The 19067-nt window shown below is 31.9% G+C and overlaps 1 protein-coding gene, 1 long non-coding RNA gene and 1 pseudogene across 3 annotated transcripts; 2 read left to right on the forward strand and 1 right to left on the reverse strand.

Annotated features, from left to right (window-relative positions):
- Positions 1-2327: 2327 nt before the first annotated feature.
- Positions 2328-8108, forward strand: LOC120262868 (annotated as a pseudogene).
- Positions 8109-8765: 657 nt separating this feature from the next.
- Positions 8766-12494, forward strand: LOC120263929 (protein SENSITIVITY TO RED LIGHT REDUCED 1-like). Its single transcript, XM_039271909.1, has 4 exons — positions 8766-9599; positions 9715-9754; positions 11665-11731; positions 11856-12494. Exons 1-3 carry the CDS (start codon positions 8846-8848, stop codon positions 11681-11683), a joined length of 813 nt encoding a protein of 270 aa, XP_039127843.1. The 5' UTR covers positions 8766-8845; the 3' UTR covers positions 11684-11731; positions 11856-12494.
- A 1152-nt stretch (positions 12495-13646) lies between these two features.
- LOC120263739 lies at positions 13647-17897 on the reverse strand. 2 transcript variants are annotated; one of them, XR_005537120.1, is made up of 4 exons: positions 17481-17897; positions 16910-16975; positions 14815-14872; positions 13647-13889 (listed from the first exon to the last, which is right to left on the reverse strand). It is a non-coding gene; the product is annotated as an uncharacterized LOC120263739 (long non-coding RNA). The 2 variants fall into 2 exon arrangements; XR_005537119.1 differs by having other exon boundaries at positions 16905-16975.
- Between the last annotated feature and the right edge of the window lie 1170 nt (positions 17898-19067).

Consider the following 19067-nt stretch of genomic DNA (forward strand, 5'->3'; position numbering starts at 1 on the left):
TATCAATTCCATCAAAATCGAAGTCATGCCAAAACATATTTTCAAGTATTTCTTTCAGGATTGTAGTCTAGGGATTTGTTAATGGATGAGGGATTCATCATTGATATTAAACTCCCATGTGTGTTTGCAAATGATTCTGTTAGTTCCGTCGATATGGTTTGTGCTTTAGAGAACACTTAAACACTCATAAAAATCTCACACAAGCTAAACAAAAAGAAGACACATGAAATCGGTAACCCAGTTCAGCGTCCACTAGCTTACATCTGGAGGGCCAAGCCCGGAGATAAACAATCCACTAAAAGAGGTGAAAATAATTGAGTACAAATACTTTGTCACTCACTTTCACAAATAAAGATCACTACCCTCTTTAAGTTGTCTAGTGTCTACACTTTCTCTCACTCCGGTGTCACACCCAATCTCAGAGCAAGGTGGCTTATCAAGACGCCTCAACGTCCCAAATATAGTCCATACCTCTTTTAGAATCTTCATGGGTACTAACTTTAGAAGCTTCCAAAATTAACTGTTGTAACTTCTGTTGTAATACAACTTGCAACATGGCCTTGACTGCTGACTTGACTAAGTTCTGGTTACGTTGCGAACGACCTTAAGAGCCATCAACCTCCCGGTTATGCTCAGTCCAAGTCGGTGCAGCCAGATCTCTCAATCCGAACTACCGGCAACTAGCCTACTCCTCAGTTCCTCACCACGTAGTCCCTTTGCAAGGGGTGCACGACTTTCTGCGTCTTCATGAAACTTTCCAAACTTTCAAAAAATAGCTCCACCAAGATTTTCCAATATATTTGCCTCTAATCTAAGACTCCTTGCCATGTCACCCATGTCTTGCCATGTCATCATTTATGTCACGTCATAAAAGTTGCCACTTCATCTGGACTTGGTGTCAAATCATGCTAATTAAAGTGCATTTGCACTAACAATTTCCCTCTTTGGCATAATTTGAAACAACTGCTTCTGAAACCAGACTGATACCTGTTACAACTTCCACTTACAACATTGACTAGGACACAGACTAGACTGATATTGTTACAACTTCCATTTATAACATCCACTAGAGCACAAAAAAGGGGATGACACAAGACATCATCTAATTTGCTTATAGAGTACTAAAAAAATATTACAAACTGCAACTAGTAAGACAAACACGATTATGCATAGGAACTAACGAACATAAAATTTGCCCAAAAGAACAATAAGACCAAATACATAAACAAAAAAACAATAAAATCAGTATTGTGCTAAAGTTTCTCCCTCTTTGTGACAAAATTAATGCCAAAGTCATCACTGGTTGTTGCAAGTCATGGTACAACTGCTTATGTAACTCCTCCTATCTTCAGGATTCTTGGTTATCAACTCCCCCTGTTTTCATGACTTGTGGCCATTAGTTCCTCCTGTCTTCTTCTTAAAAGCTTTGAGGCGAGATAGAATCTTCAGCTTCTACCTGACAAAGATGAATAATTCTGCAGAAAGTGAGTAAAACATGTTCCGTTATAAAACAAAAATAAGAAATCTTATTCCCATTATAATTCATTTTAGAACCTAATTCAATTTTTATTAGGGTTGAGTTTACTTTTTAAAAGTTGTTAGATGAAGATGAGATTATGTTTAGTTATGGGTAAATCATTGCTAAAAATAGAATTGTGAAAAAAAATTAAATAAATAAAAATTTCTTTTGAGTATTAAGTGTTTAGATAAAGAATTTTCTTTCCTTGTACACAGCCAAATTAGATACAAAACTTTTTTTTTAAATTATTATTTGTTTTTAGGTAGGCATTTTCAATTTAAAATAACACTTGTGAATTAGTTAATTGACTGTAATTTTTTTTTTTTGCAAGTATGCCCCCATAAAATCAATGAATTACAAAATTCATCTCATAAAGGTACAAACTTCATATATCATTTAAATTCAGAGAAGAGCACATGCTATTATATACAAAATTTCAGATATAAATCAAAGATGAGAGAACCGGATCCATGATGAAAATAATATAAGATACAGAAAAGTGTAAATAATGCAAAAAGAATATAAATTCCGGCATCTATTTTATCATCACTATAAATCTTCTTTATTACCACTAGTTATTTTCAGTCAGGTAATAGATAGTATTAGATTAAATAACGGTGAGAGATTATATTAACAAGGAACAAAATCAGAACTTAGCGAAGCTCACATGATACACTACTAGAGGCAGAAGATATTACAAAAAAGGGTGGGGGCATCGAACAACTGTGACAGGGACATTTTCGTCAAAAGATAGAAGATATTACCATAGGGCGGGGGCATCGACGCCCTAAATTCAAACCTCAAATTCCTAGGGCAAAATCCCACTCCTTCGACCCACCTTGGATCCCTTCCGACCGCCGGATCCATGGGGATTGGGCCTTAGAGAGGTGAAATCTCTTCTGGATCTTGATCTTCTCTCTTGTTTTCTCAATTTCTGAAACGTATCTTTATCTCAAGGTGGTGATGTGTTTGGGAGCACTAGCAATGGCAGCAGAGGAGGAAGAAGAGGTGGCAGACAGGGTGGATGTGGCGGTTGGATTAAGGATGGACGGGGGAGGGGTTGTTGTTGAGCCGCATAGACATGATGTAGTGTTCAACGCAAAAGGGGAGGAGTATGCTCTTTAGCACCAAGAGCATGGTAGCTGGAGAGTTGGTTTATGGCGAGAATCGTGTTGTTGTTCAGGTTTGTTATCAATCAGAAAGTTGAAGTTGTGGCCTTTTTTACTGAATTTTGAAAATTCTTTTTAGTGTTTTGATGTGATTCTTTGGTTGCTTCAAGTTAAATTTATGTGTTTCTATCTTGTTATTTTCAGAGTGAGGATGGGACAAAGGTTGAGTACAGGTTGTGGGATCCATTCAAATCCCCAAGCTAGCTGCTGCTATTCTTGATGATGTTTATGATATAGGAATTGTGAGTGCTGATATTCTTTAATTATATTTTCAAATTGTTTTCCATTGTTTTCAAATCATGATTTTGATTGGTCTCAAGCTCATGGTTTATTAGATGTTAGTTTGAGCTATGGTTTGGATAAAGAATGATGGCTTATGGTGGCCTTACTCTGGTCAAATGCTTTCTTCTTGCCAGGCTCCTGGTGATCGAGTGCTTTATCTTGGTGCTGCATCTGGGATTACTGTTTCCCATGTTTCTGACATTGTTGGCCCTGTAAGTTTATTGCTTCATTCATGTGTGGTCAGAGTATTGTCCTTAGTTTTGTGATAGAAATGTGATTGCAATAAGTGGGAACTCTGTTAATGTAAAATTTCATGGGCAGATGGGAATCGTGTATGCTGTTGAATTTTCAGATAGGAAGGCCAGGGACCTAATTAAGATGGCAAGGAAGCAAACCAATGTGATTCTAAATTTCCAATCATTGAAGATGCCAGGCTTATCAAACTTTGGTTGGTGTAGTAGATGTTATCATCTCTGATATTTCTCAGCCATACCAGGTAGTAAATTACATATAATTTTGTATCGTGGATTAGATTCCTATGATTTTCTAAATATGAAAACAAATTACAGCAAACTAACCTTTTGTTCAGGTAAGCTCAATTGTAAATTTATTTGTTTGATTCTATAATTTTATAGTATAATCCTGATCCAATTCGGTCTTAAATAAATCGTGGACATGGTATTAGAATCCTAGGACATTTGTATCATGCAATTCGAGTCCATTCCTACCTAAAACGATACAAATCTTATATATGAATCGGAAATATCATGGAATCGGGATTGGACGAATTATTAGTGAATCATAGGAATCAAAGTGAATCACAAGATTCATCCGATTCACTTATGCAAATTAGGATTCATTAATATAGGAGTTTCAAAAATTTAAGAATCCTAATTTATGAGCATGTGAATTGTGATAAGAATAACATAAGTTGTGATTAGGATAAAATAATTTGTTTTAATAAAATTTATGATTAAGATTTATAAAATGAGATTGTAGTTCAAAATTATTTTTACCACTTTGTTTTATGATTAATATTTTTATAATTTTGATTCACATGCCATATGTCATATAAAAATATTGAAACTAAATATATTATTTCTATGTTTTGTGTTATGGATTTCGAATTTGCTATTTGGTATTTCAAAAGGGGTCTAAATCTAATATAGGGCCATATAATTTGAAGTTTGATTGAAAGAAAAAAGAAAAAGATATCGTAGAGAAGGATGAGGAAGAAGAGCAAGTAATTGATAGTAAAACTAATATGAAAGATGAGTAAGAATTCAGAAGTTAATGATAGAAGTTGAAGATACTGATGGGCTCGAATTCGGAAGTTATATGGATTTAAGATAGCTCAAAAACATAAATTATTAGATTTGAAACTTTTTGATTTTCAAATGAACTGACACTATGAGTCTTAAGATTAGGAAATTTTTGGTTTTGTATGTTTAGATAAATGATAGACTTATAAATAAAAAATTAAAGGTTATAAAAGCTAATGTATATTATTTTTTATTAATTTTGATAATTATCACTGAATCTTATGATTCAATTCAATTCACAAAATTAAGATTTTGATTCACAATTCGAATCTCTATTTAACAATTATGATCGTTTCGTGGATACTATATCTGATTGAATTTTGCATTTGCCCCTATCTTGAAATACCTGAACTACAATTTCTTGGAGCGTTCTTGTCGTATTCTTTTAAAGTTTCGTACAATCCAGTCCAGAAATTAAGATCTAGGTTAGCATCATATTGGTGCTGACCTAGTATTAACAACTCTACTCATTCTTCTTTTGATATTTTATGCATTTATACACCTTTCCCCTATCTGTGTGTATCAAGTTTGTGAGAAAAACCTTAGATTCTCCTTCAAGACATCTTTCTACAATGAAGTTTCAACCATTTCATAACAATGTCTCAATTCTTTTTTCTTTTACATTTTCTTTATTGAAATCTATATAGTTATACCTCATCAACTTGTCTTTGTCTTGCCAGGCTGCCTGCGTTCTTTTAATCCTTTTATAAGACTGCATAGCACATGGTTGCTCATTGATTCTGTTTTTTGTTTTTTCTTTTGATTGTATATTTGCATTTAATCTTTTTTTAATCAGCTTTATGGGTTAATATGGTGTTCTTTTATACAATACAAGGTGAGGCAGCAGTCTTTAATTATCTTTGGCCACTTCTCCTCCACCCCTTGTTAGAAACCAGTGTATTGTTATTAATTATTAAAGAGCCATTATCATTATTTTATTTGCATCTCTAGATAATTGAGTTTAAGGTTAGGTCTGAGCTATCATTATTTGGTGGAATGCTATGATAATAGTGAGTTAAAAATGTGAATTCCGTGAATGTGTAAAATTAACATCATGGTTATATTTTTTCATGACTGAAGTAAATGTTTGTGTTAGCAGTAAAACCAACATTTTTGTCTCAAATTCAACAGTTTTGCCAGTCAATTAACATAACAAAAAAATTCTTTCAAATTAGCAATTATTTTTAATCCTTGATCATGTTGGACCAATATTTTCAAAATAATGCAGGTGAAGATATTAGCTCAGAATGCTCCTTAATTTTTATTTTGGTGCATTTTATTACTTGTTGCATTATGTCCAGATGAATTAAAGGTTCCATTGGCTAATGTCAAATTATTCCGCGGATCATTTGAATGATGAGCTTTTTAAAAAAAAAATTAATATAGATTGTTGGATAAGCATGATTTCTGTTTATTTCCTTTACAGATTATCATGTTCTCTGTTGTCTATTACGGATTACAAAATTATGCTAAACTTAAATGTTATTTATTGTTTTATTTTTGTGCCTTTTTTTTAAATTATATTATAAGTTCGTCCTTAGCCTTTGTGACAAAAAATCTAAGAGGCTCATGGTCAGCATAGCATAAACAGGTTAATGTGTAATTAAAATTAAATATAAGTTATTCATGTAAATTTTCCCTTGCTATCTTAATGAAATAAACTAATAGATTAAACATAGTGTGCATATTATTTTGAATCACGTTTATTTCGAATCATGTTTGTTTTGCATTCTATGACTAACCGAGACCAGATCAGGTTTTTCACTAAATTGAAATCACGATGAACAAGTATATTATTTCACTAATTTGGTTCAAAGAATATGTTGTAACTTGTATATGACCTAAAGTATATGCAATTGTTGGATAATTATAGCTGACTCTTAGGTGGGCTCATACGTTATTGTCGGTATCATTTGTTCATTAGCTTTGTGAGAGTAATTTTTCAAACGCTGCTTTGTTCATATTTTCCAGCTTTGTGTTCTTCCTACAGCCGATTACATATGATTGCCTTAGAGTATTGAATTTTTGAGTTGGATACATCAATAACTAGTAGAAAATTAAAATTCATGTAGAGTTGAAACTTGAAATGCTGATGCATAAACTAGTTGGGTTGCTAGTATTTGTTCTGTGTTCAGCAATCACCTTGTAGTGGAACTTGAAAGAAAACAACTTCATACCATATTATGTTTGTAGTAAGTTGGCTAGATCCTTGATGATTCCCTTGCTGTCTGATTACTTTAGGGACATTTTATAGCTGCTGGAAGATCTAGTGGCCTGGACTTCTGAATTGCTTGTAGCGTTGTTAAACATAAGAGATAAATGATTCATAGTTATCAGACTGAATAATCTGGTGTTATGCTCAGGCCTTTGTCTTAATCTTATCATTATTATTATTATTATTATTATTATTATTATTGTTATTATTATTATTATTATTTCTTTGCACATAGTTCTTCTTGAAACCTGATTGTGATTTTCAAGATTTTATGTGTGCGTATATCAAATTGGCTTCTTTGCATGAGTCTTCTCTAATTGAGTGGAGTTGCACTCCAATGCACTCTGGTCTACAAACTTGCTTAAACCAATCTAAATCAGATAGTAGCTAGAGCATATATATATATATATATGTATTTTAAAAAAATGTCTAAATACTTGGGGCTAACACAACAAGGATGCTTATGAGTGTATTGTACTTCTCTAATATCTTAATTGGCATGTAAGCACCATTATTCTAGCACTTGTATATTTGCTGATATCATTGCTCTGCAAAATAATCGGTCTGAAGTTGGTTACTAACCTGTCCTGATTGCAAATAACCTTGAAACACAGTTCTCCTTTTAATGCCCTAGTTTTGAATCCATTGTGCTTCTGGTTTTAATTGAATCTTTGTCCTGATTTTTTAAGACAAAATTTTTTAGTGCAGTAAGGAACGTCAACCACATAATCTTTGCACCTTGTCAATCATATGTCTCAATTATCTTTCGACCTTGTCAATCACTTAACGCTATTAGTTTCCACCTTGCTTGATGAAGTCCATATACCTAGCTTTGACTCAGCTTTTATGTTTGTCACCTCTCCTTGTTGTTTGTAATCGCACGAGTGTGTCATCTTGATGTCCTTGTCTGTCTGGTTTTAAATTGCTTGAAAGATGCTTTCAGTTGTAAGCATGTTGCAAAATGTATGATGAAAGTTTGAACAATACCATGAATATCTGCTCGGCCCTTGGGGCTTAATATATTTTCTTCTTTATCCAATGTAGAATATATTCCTATTATTGTAACACAAACACTGATTATATAATATCTGCAGACACAATGATGAAATTTGCATCTTTTGAGACTATTGTTGAGATGATATACAAGCATGCCATTCCAACACCAAAGGATTAATGCAATAAAACCTCTTAAGCTGTGAGTGAGCTTTGTGGAAGGTTATATTGCTGGTGTTTTCTTTGCTTTTGTTTCTCATCTGGCAGACAACCTTGTTTCTTCCCTCAACAATGCCAAGGGTAAAACTGTAGGTGAAGTGAGTATATACCTTCTTCATGCCCCAAAACTTTCTGTTTCTGATTGATCAGGCTGTGAAGAAGTTTGGGTTGTGGGGTCTATTCACCTGTGGCCTTCCTCTTCACATTGTTGTGATTGCGACACCAACTACCGCACGGTTGGGAACATACAATGCCTTCAAAGTTTTTGTTGGTTTGTGAGCATCGTTTAGTTCTGATTTTGTTGCCTTCATTGCTTAGTGTGATATTGTTTGGTGGAAATATATCTTCCTTTTCATTAATGAATTTTTTGGAAGGTGATTTAGGTCTCAGCAGTATATATATATATATATATATATCTTCTTTATTTATATGCATCTGATCTTGAATTGCTTTCATCATGGATCCGTGTTTGATGCATCTGATCATTTTGTATGCAATAGCAGGTGCTGCTCTGAATTTAAATGGTATAAGTAGTTAACTTTATGATATAATATTTGTAATTCAAAGATTTTGTGGGGGCGTTCATGCAAAATAACAACAGTGGACTATTGGAGTTATTTGTTTTCCAGTATTCTTTTAAATTGAAAGGCCTATGATTAAAAAAAAAATTATAATGACATAAAATAGTGTGTATATCTAAGTTAGCCGTCAGGTGTACAACTATTTAAACACTAATAATTCTCGAAAGAAAAACCTTAAAGAAAGAAAGAATTAATTAATATTTGAAAGTTATTTTTTTTATTATTATTATCCATCACCCAATGACACTGTCATATTGAACTCAACCCTAGTAGGAATAGGATTAGGATTATAATAGGAATAGGATTTTTTTTTTTTTGTTTTATAACATTACATGTTTTACTCTTAATGCAAGTACGATTCTTATTAAAATAAAACTCATTTAAAGGTTCTGACTAGAACTAGGAAAAAAAAAAAAATTCTCTCACCACTCTTTATATACACAAGTCCGTACTCATCATCATGCACAACAATAATTATTTAGATAATAGCTATAGCAAAATCTAGTACTCAATTATGGAAGAAAATTCATGAATATAGTGTTTTAATGGAAGATATTCAGTATGCTCTAAAGGAGGTTCGCGGATTCAATTTTTATAGTAGACTCGTCAATCAAATTCAAGAAAAACCAGATGTAATAGAAGATATTTTCAGAAATATCACAGGTTCTTGTGCTATCCCCATGGTGATATATGGACTAGGCAGAATCCAATATAGTTACGCTGCAAGATTCCAACTAGCTCTTGCTCTACTACTTCGAGAAGTTCCAGGGTTGGAGATCCGTCAAGAGATTACAATTTGTTGTGATGATCTGACTTTGAATCATGTTGAAGAAAGAGCTCTCAAAGCCCATGGATGCAAGGTTATCCGTATGTCGGGCGGTCGTTTTAGATGGATAGTTGATGAACTTACTTTGTTCTTTTTACCATTCACTAGGCCTGAGGTTTTAGGAGATTTACTACAGATGAATTGGTGTTCATCACAACTTGAGAAGATGATAATTTTGGGAAGCAGTTTGACTTCCATGGCTAGTGATTTGGATGAGATGATATCCACATGCGACAATGAAGAAGGGCGTCCAAGCATGACAGTTAACAAATTAACATATGTAACTGATAGATTGAGATACATATGGGCCATCTGCAAACACACATGGGTGTTTGATATCAATGATGAATCCTCATCTACTGACGAATCCCATGACTATAGCCCTGAACAAATATTTGAAAATATGTTTTGGCATGGATTCGATTTTGATGGAATTGATATTATTGAAAAAGACATGAACAACTTTTTACCAAGTAAGTTTATATATAGTTTTTTAATTCTATTTACGTGTGTGTGCTGAACTTACATGTATGACTTCTTATTATTTTTAATTAATGAATTTATTATTTTCATTATTTTTATTTGTAGGCACGGACTCTTGTTTCAAGTGGGTGGATGATGATACAAGGTAAGGACAAGTTGCACTAATTAATACTTTTAAGTTATTGTTACTATTGTCATTATTTGAATTCTTTGATATGCATACTTACAATTATAAATGTTTTACCTCTTATTTTCAACTTAAATTCCACTGTCAAACATATATAACAGAAAAAATAAATATATTACTACAGTAACTTAAAAACAACAATTGCTGAATTATATATTAGATATTATTGTAAAAAATAATATATAAAATATATAGATTTATGATGAAAGGGGTAGTAAGTAGGGTTTGTATATAAGTCCTTCTGAAAGTTGATTTTCATATATTTTTTTTTCTTAGGTATCATATAATATATTTGTTGGTGCAAAACTCAATTTTTTCGTACTCTACTACTTCATAGAATCTCAATTATTAAACCATGAACATTTGATTGCTTATTCAATGATCCCTTTCTTGATGCCTTGGTACCACACTTGAATTAAACATGGCATTGCTTATCAAATTATCAATTTTATTTATATTTAGTCTTATTAGTCTGTTTAGCTTGAGCACTCCTTTAAACGATGCATGGCATGCTACCAATGAAATCTACCAATGCCTACAAAAAAAAATAACTGCTTCACAACAAAATTATACGTCTCCCTCATTGGTAGAATAGTAAAAATTTAATTATAACTCAAAATTTTACTCCACTTAGATTTTTTTTCTTTGTATTATTTTATTCTATAATGGTAAAATTTTCTACAATTTAATAACCTAGATAGTTTGAAGTATGATTAAGTTAGTTTGAGGAAGATTAAACAAATTAAGTTTATTATTAAAGAAAAAGTTAATTTAAATAAAAACACTCCAATTTTGAAAATATATACGGTATATATATATATATATTATTTTTTAGAAACTTTCATGACTTTTAATTTTTTGAGGATTGGGCTATTTACCTCATATTTCTTAATTAATTTGTTCAATATACCTTTTTTTTTTTAAATTATGCGAAGGCTTCAAAATTTTTAATAATATAAGTTTTGAGTGCTTTTTAATTAGTTTAATGATATATATTTATTATATTATAATTTATTGATAATTTTTTAAAATATTTGATATATTTGTTATTAGTTATCCTTTATCGCATGGATGAAGATGATTTTGAAGAACTGTCAAAGCTTCAATATGAGATGGAGATCACTATAATTGAATTGAGAGAATCAAATCATTATTGTGACTTTCGAGATCGATTCTTTAACAACCATTTATTAATAAACGAAGTATCACATCGTTTGGATTCAGTAGACCAAGTACAATTAGTAATTTATGGGTTGGGTAGTTTAGAGCATTCTTATGACTCTTATTATCAGCTTGCATTGGGTTTACTATTGAAAGAGGAGATAAATATATTAAAAATTGGGGAGATACAAGTGTTTGACCCAGTGATAACTCCTGTGGATGCTGCTCTCATTCGGTCACTTGGATGCACAGTACTTTCTGTTAATGAATATGCTCGCCGAAGGGTGGAGAAGCCAATATTGTTTTTTTTGCCATTTGCACCATATGACCTTGTGACTAATATATTAGAAACTAATTGGTCGTCTTTCAATTTGGCAAATATAATAATTTTAGGGTCATCTATGCATCGTTGGGGTGCACTATGTGACCAACCAGACTATGGCATATTTAACCAAACTGAGATAGGGAGGTTGATGGAAAAAGATCGATATAGATATATAAATACAATTAAGGATTGGAGTGTTGATTTCACTGTCGCTAAAGGAGATATTCAAATGCCATTTAATCAGTTTTATTGGGTGTTCTTTAACCTTCCTCCAGACTATGACTTGAATTCAATTTTACCAAGTAATTCTCTCCCTCTCTCTCTCCATGTGTGTGTATATAATTAATTTTTTAAATCTAATTTTTTTTTTTTTAAATGGCAGGCTTTCCAATCCTCAATAAAATTGAAGTTGACCATGAGAATGCGATACCTGATAATGATGACATCAGGTAATTAATTTATTACATTTATAAATATCGACATTATATTACGGATTTATTTCTCTAATCATTAATTATTAATATAAAATATATGACTAACAAACTCTTGATAATAATTGTGGTATAATGACAGTGAACTACGGACCCGTATGGAATGTTGCTACTTTGAAAAATTCAAACTAAACAATAAGCGGAAAAATAGCTTCTTTTCTTTTCACGATGACTTGCGTGGTTTAAGCAAATATCGTAAAACATGGACCCCGCCTCAATCCAATTGGATCAAGCTCAACTTTGACGGTCATTATAGTGAACTTTGTGGTTATGGTGGCTTTTTTAGTAATGATGAAGGAAAGATATTGCTTTCATATGCCGGACCCATGAGCAACACTGGTGCTGACTTTGGCAATGGTAAAGACGAGATAACATCGCAAGTGGAAGGTCTAAGACAAGGTGTCCGATGCTTCAAACAATTAATGCCTAATTATTGTCAAGACTCTAATTTGATCATCAGAAGGTAGTGCTCTTAGTGTGATTAGGTGGTCTAATCAATTTATTCCCACCACCACATAAATTTGTAGAGATTTACAAAGAGGTGTGTGCAATGTTAGAAGAGACAAATTGTGTTATGCAATATGTTTATGAAGAAGCAAACATTAAAGCCAATGAATTGGCTAAATTAGGCATGACACTCTCCGAATTTAGTTCATGGTGACCAACTAAAACTATATGCAGTTGTTATAGAGTAAATGAAATTTTTGGATTTTGTTTTTTATTCATCTTTTTCATTCTTCTTTGTCTTGCTAATTCTGAGCAAACTTTTCATACCTATTTAAATCTATTCTTCTTTTATGTGATGCTCTAGCTTCTTTCTTTTATTTGATTTTAATTTTAGTTTATTCATATTCTTTTAGAATGGTAAGCAAGAAGGAAGCAATTAACTTTAAAATAACCCAACTTAAACATGAAATACTCGATGAGTTTGAATGATCATTCCTTTAATCCAATATTACTAAATTTTGTGAACATATTTTATTTGACCGCTATTTAACGTTAGCGTGTCTAGGTTGAACATAACATATGACATCCACGTGTCTCGGGTGTTAATTAAATGGATTAGCAAATAATTTTTATAATGCATCATAATATTTGATAAGTCATCCGGTTCTGTTACGTTTCAAGCTGGAGCTCATGTGACAAAGTTTTGGAGGTTTCAGATGCCCCCCAAATGTTTCTGATCAAACCCCTGCTGCATTATCCTGTCCTAGATAATATGATGGATTGTGAGCTTCTCTCAGAATAAGTGAAATCTTCAAATTTTCATTCCTTTAACATAGTTTCAAGTCTTCTGCTGCTGATGCGGCTATAGATAGTAATGTTGACATTCATGTCAGCTTCGGATGCTTAAAATTTTTCAATGACTGCAAAGTGCAAACCATGGTACTTGAACATTTCTTTTGTCCCCATTGCCAAACTTCTATTATAGGTACTACTGTCACTATTAATTCGCAATGGAAAACAGTTGGTTATTAGGGATTAATTTAACTATTTGTAAATTAGTATACCTTTCTGTTATTTTTGGTGATGGTAGTGTAGCTTGGACAAAAAACAATAGAATTATTTTCATGCCAAAAAGAACAAATAGCCGGTTGAAATTATTTTCATGACAAAAAAAGGACCTAGAAGACATTGGCAAATACTTCTGTAATTTATCATTTTCTAATACCATAAGATAGAGGACCTTGAAAAGAAAAACACAATGTGTACATAGGCAACAGGCCTAGTATTTATATACTACAGTACATGATTAGTTAGAGCATGCTGATCCTAACACACTTGTGAGCCCATGCAGACAGATGAACAGCTTGGGAGTCAGCAAATGTAACTGGTAAAGCATCAAGCATGCAAATATAGATATTTCAAACCATATGCAAACGAAATAGAATATGTTTGTGTGGTGGAAAGGTAAGGGCTTTCATACAAATCATTTTCCTCATCAAAGATATGAACATAGTCATAAACAATTACAGCAAATAATTAGACCTCCATGATTAACAAACAATTCAAAACAACACATTATGAGCTTACCCGATGTTTTACCAGGCTATCTAAATAACTTGCTAGGCTTTCATCACAAGTTAATATCTTTGGGGCCACGTTCTCCAATCTCCTATACAAATACCATTCATTTGAGAGCTTGTGTACAAATGAAATCAAATTGAAAATAGTTAATGTCATATATATAAAATACCCTAGAATAGAAAGGAATTTCTTATAATGTTTAAGAAATCATTTTAAGTTCACCAATTAAAAAGAAACTAAATATTGTAAACCAGAACTTTGAAAGAAAATCACTAGATTATGTCAGAGTTATAGATGAATGAACACCAGCTGAAACACCAAGATACGTTGCTTTCACTGAAGCAACAAGTTGAACACCCTCAACAAGCTCATTTACCATTTTAATTTTACTGCAAAGCAAGGAAATAGACTTGTACAGTTCAATTTAAAATAGAAAAATGATGCAACCACTGCCCTGTAATTTCTAAGAAAAGAGAAAATATTTAAATTGCCTTCACAACATATTGTCAACATTATAGCTGGTTTCCCAAAAAAGATTAAAGAAAAGAGGTCCATTACAGCTTGCCTTGTAAGAGGTGAAAAACACTCTAGCATAATCAATCTTATATTGCTTTCACCAGAAATGAAATGCTCAAGGCAGCAAAATTAGAAGAAACTAGGCTATCAGGCAAAATCATAAAACAAATTCTGCAGACAAAAACTTGCCATTCATCAGAATTTTTGCCCTCCAAAGCATGAAGCTTTCCTCTAATACTTGTTCCTAAGTCCCAAAAATATGATTTAAAGAAAAAAAAAACTGTGTTTTAGGTCTCTTTATGATATGTCAGTATAACAATAATTTACACTTTTAAGAAAGAATGGGTTTGGCCCATTGTAAAACACCATGGTTGCCAAAAGCTACAACCTGAAAAATAGAATAGTGCTACTTGCAACACATACAAAATTTTGATGTACAACCCACATGGAGACTATAGCTGTTAGCAAAATTGAGTGAGCAATAAAGTGTAACTTACATTAATTTTCCTACAGTAATTTTCCCAATGAAGGAACCGGAAACGACTCTGAGTACATCTGTGCACCAACAAAAGTTGCTCCGTCAAACTCAATGTAAAATTGATTAGTATGCAATCAGGACTAATAAGAGCTGCTTCACAAGATCAATTGGATGTCGAATTACAACTATGAACATATACAAACTATATTCTGTTTTTCTTATTGGTTCAAATATACAAACCATAATGCCAATAATTTGCGGATTTAAATATAAAAGAATTTCAAATAAATAGCATACATTACGGATTAAGTATTGAGTGCATTTTTACAATTGAATCAATTTCCCAATAGGTAGGAATGTTGAGAAAAATCATTTTTAGGAATTTTAAATCAGAAAAACTAATTATATTGAGCTTATAATATCTGGATAAAACATTGTAGATGCCAAACCATTGATTCTCTAACCTGCCCAATCACAACTCAAATCAGTACTTCTATATGAATGTTTATAATACATCAAATCACTACTTTCTATATTGGAACATAAGAAGAATTGACTGCAAGGATGGAGGATGGTAAACGCATGAAGTTGATAAAACTTATAAAACAACAAATGTTAAAGAAAGCAAATCCAAAGTTCAATCTAGAACCCTATAATTATTTGACATGAGCTAGATGTAATAATGCAAAAATTGGACTTATATTGCCGTTTGCATACCTTGAATATGCAATCATTTCTACTTTAACTTCTCCCAATAAAATCACACAAGATAATGTTTTATCTTCTCTTACAATGTGTGTTTATTGATGTATTTTTTATTTATTTATTTACTTATGCTATTGTATGTGTGTGTGTAAAACAGGTACCAAATGAAGAAGCTGGACAAAGTCCTATGGCTTTTGTAGTTAGACAACCTCAGAGCAGCATACCAAAAACAAAATCATGGATTTTGTTTCAAAACAAGTACTTCTTAGTTCTTGCCTAAAATTTTCTAGTGAAACCCAAATCTGAAACGTAAAAGGTAAAAGAAAATATTGGAATATGTTTAAGGACGAATGAGAATAGTATATTAGGAGGAGAAAGCATCCACTGTTATCTATCATGAAAGGAATTATTAGTGTTTACACTTCACACTGGCTTTCTCTATTAGTCCACTCATCATGTTCCGGCATGAAAAACTTCTCAAAGATTAACAAATTATATTGGTTGTAAATGGTTGTAGATCCAAACTCAAGCTTTAGACTTATAATCAGCATTCAGCAATTCCTCTAGACCTACAATGTTTCACGTCTCTCCATACAAGAAAATACGATGTGGCATGTTCATTAGTTCCATACCAAAATCAGCAGCAAGAAAAATTTTATGATAAGTTCTAGTAAATTATAGTTTGATGTTGCTTTAAACTATTGTAATCATATGTGTCAAGCAGAAGATTTGCAAACATTTGCAGAAATTTCTAGACTTTGCCCAGAACCATGTGTGCCTTCAAAGCTAAAATAATCAACATAATTATAGGGTTAATCTACACTCTGATCTAAGTGGTTGACATTGAATGAACTATTCATGCAGCAATATAAACTTACTTTCCACAAGTAAAATTCTCCCGAATAATATTCGATTTTGTAACAAGAAAAACATACAATGAGACGTCAAACATGCATCATTCCATTTGATTTGATAAAACATGAAAACTTTTGACAAAAACTAAACAACAACTTATATTCGGATCCATCTTGATGCTTTCTAACATAAACCTAACATAAATCAATAACGTCATAAATGATTGAGACTAGTTGTGTTGTGCTCCTCCTATATATATATATATTTCTTTAAATATGCCTTTCAATTAGTGATAAGAATCATAGAGACAATACATGTTTTGTTATGCAAGAGTTATCATTACAATAGCAACACCACAAAGAAACAGATTGCTTGTCAATCAAACTTTTCTGCAGCTTATCAATATGACTTGCAGACATTATTAATGTTGATTGAATTATATCAACCACATACTAAGCAATCCTATGAAACAATATAGCAGTTACTTGGAAACAAACAGTTAAGAAAAAAGCATAATTCAAAGACAAAGTAAGAAAATGAATTATTAACTAAACCATTGGGACAGACAGGTAAATCAGCATTTCCACCAAAGTTTGTCAACACAAATTGTGTTGTAGCACCTGGACCCAAAAAAAAAAGATAAAATAAAGTGAAGATCATAGGGACGCGTTGTTCAAATTGATCATTGTACAGAATAATGAGCATGCAGTGTTAAACAAAAAGGATGTATGCGGCAACAATAATAACGTAGAGACTGTGTCTTCAGATGCATCTGTATTCCAGTTTACTTAGCATTTATCTATCTATTAATTCCATCAATTCCTCTAAATTCTTTAACTGAAATAATCTAAAGAAAGCCATTCTTTCCTTAGAGGAGGCAACAACTCCCAAGATTTGCATGCTAAAGTCAAGACATGGCCAATGATGTAAAATTCATTTTGTCAGGAAAATTTCCCCAAGTTCTGTCATATTCCAGTTTACTTTAGACTCCCACAATCACAGTATATACCCAAATTATCTGGTTTCAAGAAACAAACTAAAGCTAATTTGCACTTTATGATCATCAAAAATTTAGTTCAAACAACTGAAAACAAATAATCAAAGAAAGAAATACAAGTTTAGAACCTCTCACAACATTCTTCAAGTTATCATATCAAATCCACAGCAAGAATTCATCAAGAAAGGCATCATTCTTTTCCTGAAAAGTGGAAAAAAAAGGCTATTCAAGAAAGAAAGCAAAAACAAACTAATATAATCAAATCCTGAAAGAATCCCAAATTAAAAACACTTAAAAAGAAAATTTCAATGTTCAAATACGACGATTTCTGAAGCAATGAACTTCATCTATTGCCACAAATTGAAACTCAAAACCGAATCAAGAAAAGAGGTAGAAGAAAAGTCCCATCCAGATGAAATCAGAGAAGACTTCGAAACCCTAGCTGGATGAGCGTCGAAGCCAACTCTGAGCTCAGCCCATCAAATCCGATCAAACAATCGACCCTCAAGGACGCCATTGCTGCATCTCTCAGCTCCAAGACCCTCTCTCTCCTCATAAAAAAGAATATATATATATATATATATATATATATATATATATGAAATTATGAATAAATAATTAATAGATGAATAAAATATATTTTTCAAAAATTTTATGTAATCTGAAATTATCAATTCCTTCTGGTTGACAAATACCATTAAAATTTTATTATAAATTATATATATATATATGATAATATAAATAAAAATTTTATTTAAATCCCTACTTCTAATAATCTTTATTTAGATGTAATGGACAAAATTAATTTAAATTTTTTTGAAGGGTTATATATGTAAAACTATTGACTTAATATCACTAATAGAAAATTTTAGAACTTAAATGTAATAAATAAAATAAATTTAATTATTTGAGGTATACATAATATGAATAAATATAAATTTAACAGAAAATGACTTATTAGTCCCTAAAATTTTTTATTTATTCTAATGAGTCTTTCTGATAAAATATTATTCTATGCAGTCTCTCCTTTTTACAACCAATTTTACTATTTCATCCATCCAGCCACCTTTCGAAGTACGAATTCTATTCGGCAACACACAAATTTGAACAAATTCATCAAATAGTAAATAGATACACAAAAAACCAAATAGCAAAATTAAAAACTGAAGGTGATGTAAAAATAGTAAAACCAAAAGACAAAATTAAAAATTAAACGTGATGTAAGTATAGTAAATCCAATGTTATCTAGCCGTTAGACTTAAAAGTAATTCTGGGGAAAAAAGGGACTGGATTTTGAAAAATTAAAAAAAAAAAAAATTTTGGCCCAATGGTAAAGTTATTTGGACCTTTTGAGCAAATCCTCTAAATTTAATGGCTATTAGCAAGTTTTAACAGTTTGTTTGGTCATTCAACATGTAATTTATATGGGCACGAGCCGGTTCTTGGCGACCTGTAACCGATTTGATTGAAAGTGACCCAGACCCGAGCTGGCAATTCTTTAAACCAGCCGGGTCTGGGCCCAACCCACTAGGCCCCGGGGTATTTTAATTTTTTTTTTGTGAATTTTTTACTTTATTTTTTGATTTTTTTGATTTATCATATTAAAAACCTCAATATTATTGATGAGATTCGAACCGTGATCAATTATAAAAACTCAACGTTATCTGAAGGGATTGAGATTTTACCAATAGATGACTCATCAAAAGTATCGTGCG

Source organism: Dioscorea cayenensis, chromosome 6 (genome assembly GCF_009730915.1).
Source record: "Dioscorea cayenensis subsp. rotundata cultivar TDr96_F1 chromosome 6, TDr96_F1_v2_PseudoChromosome.rev07_lg8_w22 25.fasta, whole genome shotgun sequence".
In the NCBI taxonomy this organism is placed as follows: Eukaryota; Viridiplantae; Streptophyta; class Magnoliopsida; order Dioscoreales; family Dioscoreaceae; genus Dioscorea; species Dioscorea cayenensis.

Excerpts from the sequence above, each read along its gene's own strand:
- LOC120263929 (XM_039271909.1), top strand. The coding sequence starts at position 8,846 with ATGGAAGATATTCAGTATGCTCTAAAGGAGGTTCGCGGATTCAATTTT. Across the intron at positions 9,600-9,714 it reads CATGAACAACTTTTTACCAA|GCACGGACTCTTGTTTCAAG; the intron begins GTAAGTTTATAT and ends TTTTATTTGTAG.